General features: G+C 43.7%; 1 protein-coding gene across 1 annotated transcript in view; it reads left to right on the plus strand.

Moving 5' to 3' along the window:
• RUNX1 (RUNX family transcription factor 1) overlaps positions 1-19,615 on the plus strand; it is a 172,798-nt gene that overhangs the window by 122,123 nt on the left and 31,060 nt on the right. Inside the window, exon 6 of the mRNA XM_088160505.1 lies at positions 10,654-10,845. Coding sequence (XP_088016631.1) covers positions 10,654-10,845 — 192 coding nt within the window. The remainder of the gene's footprint in view (positions 1-10,653; positions 10,846-19,615) is intronic.

Genomic DNA, 19,615 nt, shown 5'->3' on the forward strand with positions numbered 1-19,615 from the left:
CCCCTGCTCTTTGGGAATCACAATGAGGAAATGCATTTTGTCCCAGCGTTCGTGAGAAATCTCGGTCAGGACGATCCTGTCTGTGCTGTGTGAGGGAGAGAATTCCTGGGAGAAAATTGTGGTTTTCCAGGGACTAGTGGAGCTCCAGGAGAGCTGGAAAGAGATTTCTCACAAGGGATGGATGGACAGGACACGGGGAATGGTTTGAAGCTGAAACAGAGAGAATTCCAGGGAGAGAATTTTATTATTTCAGTGCCTAAAGGGGCTCCAGGAAAGCTGGAGAGGGATTTCTCACAAGGGATGGAGGGACAGGACACGAGGAATGGTTTGAAGCTGAAATGGAGAGAATTCCTGGTTGAGAATTGTGTGTTTCCAGTGTCAGAGGGGCTCCAGGAGAAATTGAGAGGGATTTCTCACACGGGATTGAGTAGTAGGACATGGGGAATGGTTTGAAGCTGAAACAGGGAGAGAATTCCAGGGAGAGAATTTTATTATTTCAGTGCCTAAAGGGGCTCCAGGAGAGCTGGAGAGAGATTTCTCACAAGGGATGGATGGACAGGACATGAGGAACGGTTTGAAGCTGAAACAGAGAGAATTCCTGGTTGAGAATTTTATTATTTCAGTGCCTAAAGGGGCTCCAGGAAAGCTGGAGAGGGATTTCTCACATGGGATTGAGTGGCAGGACACAGGGAATGGTTTGAAGTTGAAATGGAGAGAATTCCTGGAAGAGAATTTTATTATTTCAGTGCCTAAAGGGGCTCCAGGAGAAATTGAGAGGGATTTCTCACAAGGGATGGAGGGACAGGGCATGAGGAACGGTTTGAAGCTGAAATGGAGAGAATTCCTGGTTGAGAATTGTGTTTTTCCAGTGTCAGAGGGGCTCCAGGAGAGCTGGAGAGAGATTTCTCACACAGGATGGATGGACAGGACACGGGGAATGGTTTGGAGCTGAAACAGAGAGAATTCCAAGGAGAGAATTTTATTCTTGCAGTGCCTAAAGGGGCTCCAGGAGAGCTGGAGAGAGATTTCTCACACAGGATGGAGAGGCAGGACACAGGGAATGGTTCAAAGCTGAAGGAGGGCAGGGCTAGGTGGGATTTTGGGAAGGAATTGTTCCCACCAGGGTGGGCAGGTGCTGGAATAGAATCTGTGGCTGCCCCTGGATCCCTGGAAGTGCCCAAGGCCAGGCTGGAATAATGTGGGATAGGGGTTGGTGTCCCTGGCCATGACAGGGATCTTTAAGGTCCCTCCCAACCCAAACCATTCCATGATTCCATCTCAGCTCTGCTTGGGAATCATCAGGGCAGGAGTTGTTTGTCCTGCAAGGACATGATGTCCTCATAAATCACTTAAAAGAGACAGAAGGATGGGAACATCTTCCCTGGAACAGATTAGGAACAGCGTGTAAAAATGGGAGGAGGAGACAGCACCAAGAGCTTCCCCAGTCATAAACAAAACATGGAGGCATTTAATTTGTATTTTTTTTTTTTAATCGTGCCTGACCCTTGTTACTTTATTCTTTTAAAATATTTTTTCTTTATTATCCTTTGAGTTTGGGAGCTTGAGTTAATAAAGCCCTACATTCACCAGGTCACCTCCTGGGGCTGAGCAGTCCAGAAAATCCAGGTTGTGTCACAACCCTCAGCACATAAAGCTGCAAGAAAAAAAAAAAAAAAAAAAAAAAAATTTATGGGACGGCGTCGATTTAATTATTAAAGATTCTGTTTGTGTGATTCCTCCCTCCAGCCAGCACCAGGGGCTGTTCCTCATTACCTGCCCCACGTATCTCCCCCAATCTCACCACAAACACTTTGGGTTGACCACACCACTTCCCTCTTGAAAGTTAATCCAGTTTGACTCACCCTGTGCTGCTCGGGCTGAGCCAAGGAAAACAAGGCAAAGAATAACCTGCTTGTATCCACTTTGGAAACTTCTCAGAGGCCCTGCTTTCAGAGTGCTCCACAGTAGCTCACTATATCTCCCTGCAGCTGCAGAGAAAAATCAGGGAAGGAAAAAAAAAAAAAAAGGAAAAAAAAAAAAAAAAAAAAAGTGGTTCCAGAAGTTAAAATAAAGCCCAGGCAGAACCACGTGAAATTTATGAGTTCACAGTGCAGCATTAGTCCAAAGGAGGAAGTGAGAGATTAAAATAGCCCAGCTCGTTTCTGTGGAAAAGAAAAAGAAACACAAACCACGAGTCTGCTTGTGGCAGCAAGGTTTGGTGAAGGCAGAGCTGCAGGGAGGTGTGGAGCCCCAGTGGAATTCTTTTCTTGGGCACGAGCAAAGCTCCAAATCGGAGCAGTCAAGCATCTAGAGGGTGTAAATTGAATTTGGTGCTGCCAGGTCGCCCTGGTTTACACAAACTTGACCTTGAAGCTGCAGGTCCTGAGGGATGGGGACCTGTCAGTGCCTCGAGATGTTGGTGGTGAAATGTTCCTGTCTGAGCAATTCCTCTGCTCTTTGTACGAACCTTGTCCTGCTTGGAGTCACTGCAGAGGTGACAAAGCTCAGAAATGAGCAGGAAAATTATCCTGGACCAGAAAAAAAATGGGATTGAGGAGCTTGAGGGAGATCTCTGTGCCCTTCTCCCAAAATCTGCTCTTGTACCTCGAGGCTTGGGGCAGTTTTGGGTGTCTCAAGACACCCAAAAATTCTTGAGGGATGTCCCAGGGAGGGGATGAAGGTGGGGAACATCTGGAGGAGCCATCCAAGGAGGGGCTGAGGGCACTGGGTTTGTTCAACTGGACATGAGGGCACAGCTCCTGCTGGGGCTGGATTTAGGATGGATTTTAGGGCAAGGCTCTTCCCCCAGAGGGTGCTGGGCACTGCCCAGGCTCCCCAGGGAATGGGCACAGAGCTCCAGGAGCTGCCAGGGATGCCCAGGCTGGGATTGTTGGGGCAGAACCTGGAATTGGATCATCCTTGTGGATCCCTCCTGACTCAGGATATTCCAGGATTCTTTGTGTTTTCAGCACATGGAGAGAGGAGTTGGTTTTTTTTTGGTTTTTTTTGTTTTTTTTGTGCCTGTATTTTTATTTTTTTTTATTATTATTATTTTTTTCTTTTCTTGCTTGCTCCCTGAGCTGGTGCTTGGCTGGTTGGGGCTCATTCTGCACCTTCTCTTTCAGACAATTCTGCAGGGGATTCCTGGGGCACTTTGGGGAAGATGCAAACCCAGAAAGAAACAAAAGAGGATTTTGGCAAAGCTTTGCTTGGCTTGGGATTCATTCAAACATTGTCGAGGGCTTGGGCTTTTAGAAGTGGAGATGGAGGAAAGGGAAAAGAAAGCCAAGGCTGTAATTTTATGAAAAAAAAAAAAAACAACCAAAAAACAAAACCTCATTTAACTTTCACGATCAACTTCTTCCCTCCAAACCCCAAACACTCCCTGACTTTTCCTTCACTGCCATGACCTAATTCCTGGGGTTAATTCCAGGGAATAATTACACTTCCACAAGAGAGAGGGCACAGATTCAGCAGAAGTTTAGGTGGATCGACACAAAACAATTGTGGGGTTTTTTTTTGTGGAAATGCACTTGTGCTCTGCTGTTTGTATCTCCCAGGCAGAGCTGAGGGAGAGAAGGAAAAAATTCCTAATTCCTGCCTCAGAAACGTGTCAGGATTGGGTTTTTTGGTTTTTTTTTTTTTTTTTTGTTGTTGTTTTGTTTGTTTGTTTGTTTGTTTTTTTATTTTCATGGATTTGGGAGCTGAGGATTTTCTGTGTTCATCAGGAGGAGGGAAAGAATGGGAGAGACCCAGCCTGGAGTCTCTGGAGAGAGGGAAAACACAACCCCAACCCCCCCCAACTTGTCCTTTTTCCTGGGAATTCTCCCCCTGGAGCTCTCCTGACACATCTGGGCACAGCAGCAGCGATGGGAAAGGCTCCCAGGCTGAAATTAGAGCAGAAAAGTTGGGAATTGGAAGGCCAAGGAAAGGTGTGGAGTCTCCATTTCCAGAGATATTCCCAATTCACCCAGCTCCAGAAATCCCTTCCCAGCCTGAAAATTCTGGAATTCTGTGAGCTGAAGTTCATTTTCTAGAATATATCAAGGCAAGAGGGTCTTGAGCTGGATTCTCTCACCTGCTCTGGTTTGTCCTGGGGCAGAATTCTTTCTTTTTATAAATTTTATTCTACCTAAATTAAGTGTTTTTAAAAAAAAAATTCTAAAATCATTGAAAATTATTGCAAAAAGAAGAGCTATGCAAAAATATCTTGCCAAAATATTCTTTAACTACTGTTAAAACACATTGGGAAAAAAAAATCCAGAACTTCCAAAGGAGGTGCAAGAAACTCCCAGGAGTGTAAATTGAATTTCTTGGTGTCACATTTGAGATCACTTGGTGAAAAATGGAAATGCTCAGCACAGGATTGTACCATAAATATCATTTTATCTGCATTTATTCCAAGGGAGGAGGAGCAGATTTTTTTTTTTTTTTCCAGCCAGGGTGAGCTTTACAAGAGAAAAAAAAATTTACCTGGAAGGGTTTCCCAATGGCCATGGAGCCAGGGCTTCATTCCCACATTTCCCATTTCCCAGCACCACAATTGCTGCTGCTGCTCATTCCAGACATTGGGATCAGCTCCTGTCTGCCACCATGTTCCTTCTGTCTGCAAATCAGGCTTGTGCTGCCCAGCATTTGAAAAAAAAAAACAACAAAAAAACCCACCAAAAACAAAACAAAAACAAACAAACAAAAAAAAACAAACAAAAAAAAAACAAAAACAAAAAAAAAACCAAAAAAAACCAACAAAAAAACCCCAAAAAAAAAAAAAAAAAAAAAAACACAAAAAAACCAAAAAAACCCACAAACAAACAAACAAAAAAACACCAAAAAAAACCAACAACAAAAAAAAAAAAGGAAAAAAAAAGGAAAAAAACCCAATTTATTGCTGATGAATCTCCTTGAAATTCTGCCTGCCTTACTTGTGCTCCCCACAGCAATCAGATTTGTCACTGAGGAAATAGAAAATATCCTCCAGGGTGTCAAATTTGGTTTTTAGAGTTGTTGTTTTGGTTTTTTTTTTTAACATTGAACAATGGAGAAGAGGTTGGTGAGCTCTGACACTGAGCTGATCCTTCTGAGGTGCAGAGAGGGGATCAGGGGGAAAAAAAGGGGTGGGCAAAGAATTTGGAACAAAGGAAAACAATGTTGAGGGATGGTGAGGAAAATAAAGAATTTTTTTTTTTTTTTGCAAAAATTATAGTTTAAAGCATTTCCCAGCGTGGTAAGAATATAGAAGCATTATAGATAATTTTTTTTTTAATTAATAGAAATACAAAATTGAGTTTAGGGATCTTAAAGCTGATTTCATTCCAGCCCTGCCCTGCAGTGACACTTTCCACTATCCCAGGTAGCCCCCAGCCCTGTCCAGCTATGGGTGAGAAATTCATTTTTTTACAAGAATATATGAATTTTTTTTTTTTGCATTAAACACGATGTATTCACTTCCCAGAACGATATGAGTGAGTACCTTTCCTCTCACCGTGATACAAAATAATCACAATAATTTTAGCCCCAAGGCACAGGACGATGTTCAGCAATTTATTAACTGGACACAACATTAAAAAAAAAAAAAAAAAACTGAATAAAACCAGCCCTGAAAGGAGGAGATGCTTGGATCAAGGTCCAAAGTGCCTCCAGAGCAAAAGGTTTAATTAATTTATTAATTAATTAATTTACTTTGGTAAAGCCTGGCCAGACTCTGCGTTTTCCTGGGAATAATCCACTTTTTGGGTGTGAAATTTCCTTTTCCACACGGGAAAAGTAGAGGAGAGAAAGGGAAGAATTCAGGGATAAAAGCTCAGCTTAATTAAATTCCCCTGTTTTGGTTTAACCCCAGGAGCAACTAAACCACACTGAGCCCCATGGTGGGATGGGGAATTGGCAAAAAAAAAAAAAAAAAAAAAAATCCCATGGATTGGGATTGAATAATAAATATTAAAAATTATATTAAATATCATATTTAACAGCAGTTTAAGAGTTGAAATTTGAAAATAAAGGAAGAAAAAAAGGAGCTAATAAAAGGAGAGAAAGAAAGAAAAGTTTTTCCTGATCCCCAGCCCAAACCTTCCCTCAAATCCCTGTGCTCTGATTTGGGGGTGGATGACAGCAAGGGACAGAAGAATGGAGTAATTAAAAGGAAAAAAAAAAAATTAAAAAAAATTAATTAGAAGAGAAAAAAAAAAAAAAATCCCCATAAAATCATGGAATGGTTTTGTTTGGAAAGGACCTTGGGCAGGGATATTTATTAATCCATTCCAGCAATGTTTGATTAGAAAATGATCCTGGTTTTTTTCCACCAGAATTCCAGCTGCAAGAAGGAGAGGAGCAATTTGGTCTTTGCTTTAGCCAATTGTGCCTCTCTGAGCCTGAAAGGATGTTTTTCAAAAAAAAGGCAAAAACCACCACCAATATTAGAGCTACATTTATAAAATCAGATCATTATTAATTATTAAAACACGATCTCATCACCCCAGAGTGTGCAAGACAAGCCTTGATTTGATGAGGAATTAGATGATGATCTCCAGATAACGAGCATCAAATTAAAAAAAAAAAAAATTAAAAATTTAAAAAATCCTTCTGACCTCACTCAGGCAGTGTTTGGAAGGGATAATGTAAAATAAAATAAAATAAAATAAAATAAAATTTTTTTAAAAAGCCAAAAAAAACCCCAGACCCTGTGGTTTAGCCAAGCTGGCTGCACGTCCTGTTTATTGCAGCATCCCAAATACCAACCCTGCAACCTGAGGGGAACAATTTTGGTTTTTTTTTCTTTTAGTTGATCCCTGTAAAAAAAAAAATTAAAAAAATAAAAATCAGGAGACACAGGGAGGGGAAGAAGGCAGTGTGTGAGCTTCTTCTTCCAACAACTGGAAGTTTGAGTGATTTCCACAAAGATTTGTGGCCAAAGTGGTGCAGAAAAAAAAAAAGCCAAAGCAGTTTCCAAACACCTCCGTGCTGGTTTTTTGGGATTTTTTGGGGGTTTTTGGGGGTTTTTTGGGGGTTTTTTTTGGTTTTTTGGGGTTTTTTTGGGTTTTTTTTTTTGTTTTTTTTTTTCACGCTGGCAAAGGGAGGTGTTGGGGTTTGTGGTCACCTCCTGGGGCTGGGAGCAATGTGGTTGTCACCTCATTTCTCTGTCATTCCATTTTCCACCTGGAAAAAAAAAAAAAGGGTTAATGCCATTAATGCCAACCCTGCCTGTCAGGGGTGAGCTGAGGAGAACTCTGCCTGCTCCTGCAAGGTGTTTAAAGGGGAACTTCAAAGCAAAGTTAATAAACACCAAAAATACAAGTCACCCTCACAAAGGCCTGCCTGTGCTCTGAGAGTGCTTTGGGAGCAGTATTTATATTTTTTTTTTATTTTTTTTTTATTTTTTTTACGTTTTCCTGACACAGTTCTTCACTTCTCTTCCCGCAGAGCTTTGGTGCCAAACAAGTTCTGTGCACTCAGAGCAGGGAGAAATAATAAATAGATTTTTCTGGCTGGGGATAGGGGAGGGTAAAGAAGAATTTTTGGAGTTGAATCTTGTGGTGACAATTGATTGAGAATATTTCTCACCCAAAATGAAAATGAGACTTTTCCTGAGGAAGAACCTCTTGGTGCTGCTCTTTCTCCCTTGTGAGTTGGCACCAATGGAATTTGCACCAGTTCAGGGGATGAGCTGGATCTTGGCTGTGCCCTTGCACTGCTGGCAATCCCATCTGATGGGAAAGGCTCCTTGCAGGAGGCTGAAACAGCCCCAAAATTCTGCTGGGTGCTCTGGGGCAGCACAGGAAAGGGTGGAGGGGGGGTCCCAAATTTCACTTGGTGGATGCAGGGCATGAAAATATCTAAAAATATATGAAAATATATGAAAATATATGAAAATATATGAAAATATTGGCAATCAGGAGGAATTTTTGGACATCAGGAGGAATTTTGTGACGGACAGGGTTGTTAAACATTGAGCTGGGCTACCCAGGGAGCTTTGGAGTGCCCATCCCTGCAGGTGGCACCTGGAGGTGGCACTCAGGGTGACAAGGTGGCCGTGGGGACACAGCTGGGACTTTTCCAACCTCAGGAATTGTGTGAGGCAGGCAGAGATCCTGGAGCCAGCCTGGCACTGCGGGGATCAGGAAAATTGGGATGGGAAGGGGAGGTCACAGGGGGTCACACTTGGCTTTCCTGCACTCCAGGAGATGTGCAAGGAGAATGTGGAATGAGCAATGAAATGCCAGCGTGGGGCTGCAGTTGGAAGGATGTGGCTCTTGGCTCTGCCAGCCCTGGGCTGAGCCTGCTGGAGCTTAAAATAATCCCCATGGATGAGGTATTTTACACATCTTGTGTGACTCCACATGTTGGCCTTCACATCCAGGGTCAGGAGCCCAAAGCTGGAGGAACTTCCAGCTTTTCTCTGCTGACAAATGCAGAGACCAACCAGAATGTCAGATAAAAGTTCTTTTCATCTGTCTTTGCTTCTCCCCTCCTTTTTTTATTTCTTTTCTTTTTTTTTTTTTTTTTTTTTTTAAAGCCCTAATGGGTCTCTTTAATGATGAAACCACTGCTATATAATATGTCTTTTTATATTTTAATTCCTCCCCTTCCCCTTGGGATAATTTACAGCACAGTGTGGAATCTGAGACAGTTCAAGCTGTGCCAAAGGGCCTGGCAAGGGGAAGAAATGCCGAGCCACTGAGATTTGGAACCATAAGACGAGTTATAAAATTTAATTTTAGAAATGCAGCTACTGGGAAACTGCTTTTAAATGCACATTTTCCTTTTAGTGCATAAAATGGGCCTGTGTGTTGATTGAGCTGTCAGGGTGGCTTTGAAAGAGTTCTCTGTGGAGGAAGGGGCCTGCAGGGCCCTGCAGAGAAATTTTTGCTGCTTATTCAGGGATATTCAACATTGAGAGAGGGATTTTTGGGAATGTTTATGGATTAAAGGTGAAGGGGAGGAGTGTGGAATAAGGACCAGTGGTTAAAAATAAAATTAAATAATGCCTATTTTTTATATAAAAACAGAATGGTTTGGATGGGAAAGACCTTAAAGATCATCTCATCCCAGTCCTGCCATGGCAGGGACACCTCCCACTGTCCCAATGTCCCAACCTGGAACTGAACATTCCAGGGATCCAGGGGCAGCCACAGCAAATCTGGGAATTCCATCCCAGGGAACAATTCCTAATTCCCAAAATCCCATCAAATCCTTCTTTCCTTTACCTTAAGGCCATTCCCCCTTTTCCTGTCACAAGTTTTCCTGTTTCTTCAAGGGAACAAGTTAAAAAAATGAAGATGTTTGAGCTCTGGGGTGGAGGTTTGAGCTGCATTTCTGGCAGGACAACAGGGTCTGATGGGAAGAAGGACAGAAAATAAAGCACAAAGATCCACGAGGCAGCTGATCCATGAGACAAATCCAATGTGCAGAAACCATGGAATCATAGAATAGAATCATGGAGTAAACTGAGCTGGAATAAACCCACAGGGATCACCCAGGCTTTGCCCAGACCCCCCAAAATCCCAGCCTGGGCATCCCTGGCAGCTCCTGGAGCTCTGGCAGCCTCAGGGATGAGAGCTTTGAAAAGGCTGGCACAGCTGGGATTGTTCAGCCTGGAGAGGAGAAGCTTTGGGCTGAGCTCAGGGTGGCCTTGCAGGGCCTGAAGGAGCTGCAGGAACCATGGAGAGAGACAATTGCCAAGGGATGGAGGGACAGCACCCAGGGAATGGAGGGACAGCACCCAGGGAATGGAGGGACAGCACCCAGGGAATGGAGGGACAGCACCCAGGGAATGGCTTCAGAGCAGGATTTGATGGGATTTTGGGAATTAGGAATTGTTCCCTGGGATGGAATTCCCAGATTTGCTGTGGCTGCCCCTGGATCCCTGGAATGTTCAGTTCCAGGTTGGAGCAGCCTGGGACAGTGGAAAGTAGAAATGTGTCACCTTAGTCCTTCCAGCTGAATCTGGATGTGTCCTGATGCTGTCCTGGCTCTCAGGGACTTTCCCTGTCCTCTCCCATGGGAATTGTGCTCCAGGGGCTGCTCTGGGAAGTGCTGGGCCCTGTAATTCCCACGTGGCCGTGCCCAAATCCCCTGTGTCCTGGCTGATGCTCTAAATTCAGCATTTCCTCTCTTAGAGCTCAGTGTCTGATGGGACCTGGCCTTCCTGAAGCTCCCAGTGCCACCAAGAGAAACCTCAACATCTCAATTTCAATTCTGCCAGTGTTTATTTCCCATTCCTGTCCATAAAACCAATGTAAAACAATCCAAAACCAGGATTTGATTCGATTCATTTTATATCCCCACAGCTCTTGTCCGATTGTGGTGCCTGGCTATAATTTGGGATTGAATTTTTAAGGAGTTATCCCAGTGCACAGGTTTAGCACAGGGGTTGTTTCCTCCTTTTAGAAACCACGGGAAAGGTAGAAAAGCCCTAAAAATTCTCAGTATCTCTGATTTTTCATCCTAGAGCCCATCTCAGGCTGCCCCCCACGCAAAGCACCAGAGGTGACTCCATTTCCATTTCATCGACATTTTCACCAGCAGACCAGGGGTTGCAAAAAAAAAAAAAACAAAAAAAAAAAAAACAAAAAAAAACCTAAAAATAAACCAAACCCAACCGACCTCATGTACCAAGTGAGCTTTTCTGCTGTTTTTCCACCTCCCCTCCCACACTAGGACATCGACAGAAAATAGATGAGCAGACAAAGCCTGGCAGTTTGTCCTTTTCCGAGCGCCTGAGCGAGCTGGAGCAGTTGCGTCGCACGGCCATGAGGGTCAGCCCACATCACCCAGCCCCCACACCCAACCCTCGAGCCTCCTTGAACCACAGCACAGCTTTTAACCCTCAGCCTCAGAGTCAGATTCAGGGTAAGTACCCAAAAATCCTCCCCCTGCTCGCCCGCCTCCGTCCCTGCAGCCTCTGGGGGTTTGCAGCCCTGCTGGGCTTCCATTTCTGCTTGGTTTTCCTTGGAGATCTTTGACTGGTGAGAGCTTTTAAGGAGTGAAAAGTGGAGCTTCCCAATGGAAGTTTGGATTTTGGGAAGCCTGGATGTTTGAATTTGGGAATTTGAGAAGCCTGACAAGTTTTAAGGGGTCCATTCTAATCCTCCCCCTGCTCGCCCACCTCCATCCCTGCAGCCTCTGGGGTTTGCAGCCCTGCTGAGCTTCCATTTCTGCTTGGTTTTCCTTGGAGATCTTTGACTTCTGAGAGCTTTTAAGGAGTGAAAAGTGGAGTTTCCCAGTGGATGTTTGGATTTTGGGAAGCCTGGATGTTTGAATTTATAAATTTGGGAAGCCTGGCAAGTTTTAATCCTCCCTCCTGCAGCCTACAGGGGCTCATGGCCTTGCTCAGCTTCCATCTCTTTGGGGCTCTCCTTGGTTTTCCTTGGATCTTTGACACATGAGAGCCTTTAAAGAGAGAAAAGTGGAGCTTCCCAGTGGATGTTTGGATTTTGGGAAGCCTGGATGTTTGATTTTGTGAATTTGAGAAGCCTGACAACTTTTAATAGGTCTATTCTAACCTTCCACTGCTTGCTCCGTGGCCTACAGGAGATTGCAGCCCTGCTGGGCTTCCATCTTTGCTCAGCTTTCCTTAGAGAATTTTGATTGTGAGAGCTTTTAAGGAGTGAAAAGTGGAGTTTCCCAATGGATGTTTGGATTTTGGGAAGCTTGGATGTTTGAATTTGTGAATTTGGGAAGCCTGGAAAGTTTTAATCCTCCCCCTGCTCGCCCACCTCCGTCCCTGCAGCCTCTGGGGGTTTGCAGCCCTGCTGGGATTCCATTTCTTCTTGGTTTTCCTTGGAGATCTTTGATTGTGAGAGCTTTTAAGGAGTGAAAAGTGGAGTTTCCCAGTGGATGTTTGGATTTTGGGAAGCCTGGATGTTTGAATTTATAAATTTGGGAAGCCTGGCAAGTTTTAATCCTCCCTCCTGCAGCCTACAGGGGCTCATGGCCTTGCTCAGCTTCCATGTCTTTGGGGCTCTCCGTGGAGATCTTTGGATCTTTGACACATGAGAGCCTTTAAAGAGAGAAAAGAGGAGCTTCCCAATGGCTGTTTGGATTTTGGGAAGCCTGACAGGTTTGAATTTGGGAATTTGGGAAGCCTGGCAAGTTTTAATAGGTCTATTCTAACCTTCCACTGCTTGCTCCCTGTGGCCTACAGGAGATTGCAGCCCTGCTGGGCTTCCATCTTTGCTCAGCTTTCCTTAGAGAATTTTGATTGTGAGAGCTTTTAAGGAGTGAAAAGTGGAGTTTCCCAATGGATGTTTGGATTTTGGGAAGCTTGGATGTTTGAATTTGTGAATTTGGGAAGCCTGGCAAGTTTTAATCCTCCCTCCTGCAGCCTACAGGGGCTCATGGCCTTGCTCAGCTTCCATCTCTTTGGGGCTCTCCTTGGTTTTCCTTGGATCTTTGACACATGAGAGCCTTTAAAGAGAGAAAAGTGGAGCTTCCCAGTGGATGTTTGGATTTTGGGAAGCCTGGATGTTTGATTTTGTGAATTTGAGAAGCCTGACAACTTTTAATAGGTCTATTCTAACCTTCCACTGCTTGCTCCCTGTGGCCTACAGGAGATTGCAGCCCTGCTGGGCTTCCATCTTTGCTCAGCTTTCCTTAGAGAATTTTGATTGTGAGAGCTTTTAAGGAGTGAAAAGTGGAGTTTCCCAGTGGATGTTTAGATTTTGGGAAGCCTGACAGGTTTGAATTTGGGAAGCTTGGAAAGTTTTAATCCTCCCCCTGCTCGCTCACCTCCGTCCCTGCAGCCTCTGGGGGTTTGTGGCCCTGCTGGGCTTCCATTTCTTCTTGGTTTTCCTTGGAGATCTTTGATTGTGAGAGCTTTTAAGGAGTGAAAAGTGGAGTTTCCCAATGGATGTTTAAATTTTGGGAAGCCTGGATGTTTGAATTTATAAATTTGGGAAGCCTGGCAAGTTTTAATCCTCCCTCCTGCAGCCTACAGGGGCTCATGGCCTTGCTCAGCTTCCATGTCTTTGGGGCTCTCCTTGGAGATCTTTGGATCTTTGACACATGAGAGCCTTTAAAGAGAGAAAAGTGGAGCTTCTCAGTGGATGTTTGGATTTTGGGCAGCCTGGATGTTTGAATTTGGGATTCTGGGGAGCCTGGCAGGTTTTAAGGGTCCCATTCTGTGTCTTCCCAGCCTCAGCACAGCTCATGGGTTTTGTTTGCCTCGTTACACCTGCAGAGCTGTTCTTGTCTTGCAAAGCCAGGCCTTGTTCCAGGTGTTTTTCCCAATGGATAGTTTGTCCATAAAAACTGGGAAATTCTGTCAAAACCTCGTTTTGTCCTCTCCCAGGAAGGCAGCAGCAAAGAGAACTTTGCAAAGTGCCACATCCCCCCCAAAATGACCTCTGAGTGCTGAGAGTTCCTTAGGACAGGCTGCTTTGGAGATATTTCTGTGGCTGGTGCTTCTCCAGGAGGTTTTTTTGGGATGAAAATCTACAAAAGAGTCACTCAGGAGTCTGATTGCCCATCCAGCTTGGAATCTTAATCTGGCATCCCCCTGGAGCTGAGTCTGTCCCTGCTAAAATCCCTGCTGAAATTTGGGCAGTGGGTCAGGTCACTGAGCTGTTCCTGTCAAAATGTAGATTCAGGGGGAGATGGACCCAAAAAAAGTGGGATAATGTTGGTTTTGGCAGGTGCTGTTCCTACCACGGGCTCAGTCCAGGTTCTCTGCTGGGGTTTTGGAGAGGAATAATTACAGGGATTTGGGATAAGTTCTTCTTTTGGGATTTATTTCTGACAGCAGGGTGCTCTTTCCTGCAGGCAGGAGAAGTTTAGCACTCACCTCAGGCAACACTTGGAACTTTTCTTTATTCCCAGGGCTTGGTAGGAATTATTGCAAATCTGCTGGGTTTGGGTATTTTTGGGAATCATAGAATCAGGGAATAGTTTGGGTTGGAAAGGACCTTAAAGATAATTTCATTTCAACCCAGACCATGGGCAGGGACACTTTTGACTATCCCAGGTTGTTCCAAGCTCGGTCCAAGCTGACCTTGGACACTTCCAGGGATGGGACAGCCACAAAATTCTGTGGGCAACCTGTGCCTTCCTCACAGAGAACATTTTCTCCCCAAAATCCCAATCTAACTGATTTTACTACTAAAAACCAACAAATTATCACAAACTTCACAAAACCAAAAAATAATCTGGAAGCATCACCCATCTCCTTCCCCTGGCTGGAGCAATTCCAGGTCAGCTCAGGTAAAGAATCCAACCCCTCACATTCCCCTCACTTCTCTCCCTGATTTGCAGAGCAAACCACCCTGGGCTTCTCCTGCTCATGGCTCTGTTCCTTTTAAAAAAAAAAAATCCAAATTTTATTATGGCAGCCTCTCATTCTTCAGCTTCTTTCTGCTTGGCAGAGTATCGGGTTTAACACCCAGGATCCCTCTTTGCTGCTTCCCTGTGGAATTCCCGATTTTTTTTTTTTTCATGCTGGGCCCTGGATCCAGCTGCTCCCTGCAGGAATTGCTGTAGGAGGTGGTTGGGCTTTGCTGTTTCAAGCAGGATTTTCTGTGTTTCACCTGCCCATGCAGCTCAGCCGTGGATATTCTCCTCTTCTCCTGGTTCCACTCTCCCTGCCAAACGTGGAATTGTTGGGGTTTGCAGTGGGTATCAGGAGGAGAAACCCCAAATCGAAGCCTCTCTCATTTTTGTCTGTTGCCATCACCTTTTAACTTTCAGGGCTCATCTTTTCAGCAGGAAAAAAAGGGATGGGGTGGGAAAAAGTTCCAGGATCATCATTTCTTCCTCAAGTGTGATTGGATTAGGGTTGATCTCCTGTGTGAGCTGGGATGTTTCATTTCTTTTTATTATTATTATTTTTGTTAATTCAGTTTCAAGGCAGAGGCCTCCAAAAGAAGGGTGGGAAGGGAGAAGGAGAAGCTGGGAGAGCTGGAATTGTTCAGCCTGGAGAGGAGAAGCTTTGGGCTGAGCTCAGGGTGGCCTTGCAGGGCCTGAAGGAGCTGCAGGAACCATGGAGAGAGACAATTGCCAAGGGATGGAGGGACAGCACCCAGGGAATGGAGGGACAGCACCCAGGGAATGGAGGGACAGCACCCAGGGAATGGAGGGACAGCACCCAGGGAATGGAGGGACAGCACACAGGGAATGCAGGGACAGCACCCAGGGAATGGAGGGACAGCACCCAGGGAATGCAGGGACAGCACCCAGGGAATGCAGGGACAGCACCCAGGGAATGGAGGGACAGCACCCAGGGAATGGCTCCCAAGCAGGATTTGATGGGATTTTGGGAATTAGGAATTGTTCCCTGGGATGGAATTCCCAGATTTGCTGTAGCTGCCCCTGGATCCCTGGAATGTTCAGTTCCAGGTTGGGACATTGGGACAGTGGGAGGTGTCCCTGCCATGGCAGGGCTGGCACTGAGATGATTTTTAAAATCCTTTCCAACCCAAACCAATCTGGGATTCTGGGATTCCATGAAAACCAAAACAATTCTGAACATCCCATGTCACACCTTCCCACCCATTTTGCATCCTGAAGCATTTCTGGTGAGATTTTCTCACTGAAGAGGGCACAAAGTGTTTTTTTTTTATAAAACCAAGCCCCCATCCCTTGCTAAACTCCAAGCAACTCTTCCCATTGTGCCATAGGTTAAAAACTGATTTATTCCCATTCCCTTTGGATATTCTGGTGTCTCCCTGTGCTTTCCCAGCACACCATCCCCTTCCCATTGGATTTAAAACCTCTCCATCCCAAAATTTTCCTTTAATTCCCACCAGCAGGAACCACAAGTTACTCTTCCACTCATCCAAACCCTCTTACCTTTTTTTTAAAAAAAGAAAAAAAAAAAAAACAAAACTGAAAGAGACATCTCAGAGCAGTTCTTGGATTGCAAGGGGCAGGTTGCCATGCCACTAAAACCACTGTTTATTTGTTGAGGTTTTCAGCCAGAAAAGGACTGAGGGTGAATTGAACTTCCTATTTTAGCAAGTTTTGAACAGGAGAGCAAAACAAAACAAAACAAAACAAAACAAAACAAAACAAAAAACAAAAAAAAACCAAAAAAAACCCAAAAACAAACAAAAAAAAAAAAAAACAAAAAACAAAAAAACAAAAAAAAAACAAAAAAAAAAAAAAAAAAAAAAACAAAAAAAAAAAAAAAAAAAAAACACTTTTGTGTCACGGATACAAATCCACGTTAAGAGTTGAATTCCAAGGCCATAAATTGCTTTAATCGAGTTTTCTGCTTCTTTCATATCACAAGGAAGGAGCCACATCCACCTGTTCCCTTGGAAGTTTTAACCATGGCCAATTCCCAGACCAAAGGGGAACAGGAGGGGAGGAAAAACTTCCAGCACATGGTTTGAGTTGAGAGATTACTCTGTGCCAGAACTGAGTGTAAAATGTCAAAGGATTTGACCTCCATGCACAGAAAAAGGAGATTTCGACCTCAACTCACCCCTTGCTTTGTGCAGAGGGGAAAATAAAAAAAAAAACCAAACAGGCAGAGCCATGTGAGCTGTGCTGAGGGGTTTAGAGCCTTGAGAAACATTTAAATTTCTATTTATCATAATTATAAATATATCTGTCTATGTATTGAGGTTGAGTTTCTCCCAATGCCAGCCTGGATCAGCCACTAAATCCACAATTGCTCATTTTACAGTGGTTCAAGTTTAACCAGAGTGGGTAATTCCAAAAAAAAATGAACCTAAGGTTCCTTTACAGCAGATTTTTTTTGAGGGGCCAACAGAAATATTTGAAAATTCAGGCCCAGAAAATTCTTGTGGAGTTAATAAATGGCATAAATAAATGGGGTTAGAAATATCATCCAAAAATGTTCAATTAAATAACTTTTTTTTTTTTTTTTTAATTAGCCCCAAAAATGTTCACAGAATCATAGAACCAAAAATGGTTTGGGTTGGAAAAGAACCTTAAAACCAACCAGGGACACCTCCCCTGGTCCAGGTTGCTCCCAGCTCCATCCAACCTGGCCTTGAATATTCTCCACTATTTTCCAACTCTTTGGATGTTTTCACCTGGGGATTTATTAATTATTTCTTGAAACATAAATTAAATCAAGCTATTTCCTTTAGGGAAAACAAATAATCACTTTCAGCTTCACCTCTGGTTCTTTTTTTTTTTTTTTTTTTAGGCTTTGATAACCCTAAAATCCCCGAGTTTGCTGTTTTTTTTTTTTTTAAAAAAAAGCAAATTTTGTAACCTTAGATGTTCAATTTCCCACTTTTATGACCAAATCGAAAATCCCTGGAAATGAGAGACTGGAATAAAAATCACTGACAGCTCTTGAAGGGAAGAATTAACCCTGAAAACAACGCAAGGGAGATCATTTTAAAGCTCAACTCTTTGAATTAACACCAAACACGAGGACTGAGGGATTATTTTGTTACAGGCCAGGCTTTTGTCTTCCTCCAGGTGCAGCACACTTTGTTGAAGAGACATTTCAAGGTCCTTTCTATCGGGATCTTGGACAAAAAAAAAAAAAAACAGCCTGGGTTTATCAGGGTTCCCAGGAACAGCAGCAGAGTCAAGGGCAGCACTGAAACCAGGGAATTACAGCAGCTTTGTTCCTTCTCCTCCTCCATCAAACCCCAAATTTTGAATATTCCTACTTTTAATTTAATTTTATAGGCTGTGCATTAATAATCAGAAGAATTTGCAGCGTTTCAGGAGGGATTTGATGGGGTTGTCCCTTTGTCTTCATATTTTGCTGCTGGAAAATGCAATTTCCAGGAGATTTTGGGGCACTGGGATTGGTGTGCTCACAGCTCCCAAACACATCCAGAGCCTCAAATTTTGAATATTTCTAATTTTAATTTAATTTTATAGGCTGTGCATGAATAGAATCAGAAGAACTTGCAGTGTTTCAGAAGGAATTTGATGGGGTTGTCCCTCTGTCCTCACATTTTGCTGCTGGAAAATGCAATTTCCAGGAGATTTTGGGGCATTGGGATTGGTGTGCTCACAGCTCCCAAACACATCCAGAGCCTCAAATTTTGAATATTTCTATTTTTAATTTCATTTCATAGGCTGTGCATTAATAGAATCAGAAGAATTTGCAGCGTTTCAAAAGGAATTTCATGGGGTTGTCCCTCTGTCCTCACATTTTGGAAATGAAATTTCCAGGAGATTTTGGGGCATTGGGATTGGTGTGCTCACAGCTCCCAAACACATCCAGAGCCTCAAATTCTGAATATTTCTACTTTTAATTTAATTTCATAGGCTGTGCATGAATAGAATCAGAAGAACTTGCAGTGTTTCAGAAGGAATTTGATGGGGTTGTCCCTTTGTCTTCATATTTTGGAAATGAAATTTCCAGGAGATTTTGGGGCACTGGGATTGGTGTGCTCACAGTTCCCAAACACATCCAGAGTGTCCCAGGATCAGGGAATTCCCAGCTCTTCCCATTGTGCCATAGGTTAAAAAACTGATTTATTCCCATTCCCTTTGGACATTCTGGTGTCTCCCTGTGTTTTCCCAGCTGATCATTCCCTTCCCACTGGATTTAAAACCTCTCCATCTCAAAAAAACACTCTCTGGAAATTCCATCCAGTGCTGCCTGAACTTGGCATTTTTTCCTCTCAGCTCTTCCCTGCCCTGGATGGGGCTGGATCCAGAACTTCTGGATGTTCTCTTCCCCCCCAGAGGGTTTTCCCCACCACAATTTGGGTCCTGTCCATCCTGATCAGGGAAAATCCTCCTTAATGGATCCTCCTCCATCTCCTGGAGCGGGAATTTCCACCAGGATCCTGCTCTGAGTGAGGAGGAGGAGGAGGAGGAGGAAAATCTCTTCCTCCTTCCCACTCCCTTCCCTGGCAGCAATCACCAAAAATTCCTGTGTGGGGAAAAGAAGGAGCTGAAGGCAACCCATGGTGTGGAGCTGGAGCTTCCACAGGAAATCTGTGGAAAGTGGGGATGCTTTCCCAAAAATCTTTTGGCAACCAAATCTGTGGAGCTGGCAGGGCTCCATCAAAAAAAAAAAAAAAAAAAAAAGGGAATTTCATGGAGAGAAATGTCTTTTTCCTGAGAGTGCAGGATGTGATTTGCAATTATTGCTCAGCAGATAACATTGATGTAGAATTCCATCAGTAGCTTCCACAGTTTTTCCTTTTTAAGGAGCACTTTTGAGGTGCCATCAGCTGCTGATTCATCCTGGTGCCCATTTGTGACACCACAAATGCTGGGTTTGCACACACAGAACAATTCCTCTGGAATCCTGGCCCATGGAAACCCACCCTGAGGAAAAATCCCTGCTTTTTCACAAATATAGATAAAAAGCTCTTGTTTTATAGAATTAAAGAATGATTTGGGTTGGAAGGGACTTTAAAGATGATTTCTGTGGCTGCCCCTGGATCTCTGGAAGTGTCCAAGTCCAGCTTGGACAGGGTTTGGAGCAGCCTGGGACAGTGGAAGTGTCCCTGCCCTGGATCTGAAAACCATTCCATGATCCTCTAAAATGTGCATAATGAACTAAATAACTGCAGTTATTATAGAATTATATATTCATATATTATCCTTTTTTTTTTTTTTTTTTTTTTGGCTCTGTCCCTCCACATCCTTTTTCACTCAATCATTTCATCCTCCTTACAGCAGGATCCACATCTTCCATTGGATTTGGGAATTCTGTCATTCCATTTGGATC

The sequence above is a fragment of the Sturnus vulgaris genome, chromosome 2, assembly GCF_052056855.1.
Source record: "Sturnus vulgaris isolate bStuVul1 chromosome 2, bStuVul1.hap1, whole genome shotgun sequence".
NCBI classification, from domain to species: domain Eukaryota; kingdom Metazoa; phylum Chordata; class Aves; order Passeriformes; family Sturnidae; genus Sturnus; species Sturnus vulgaris.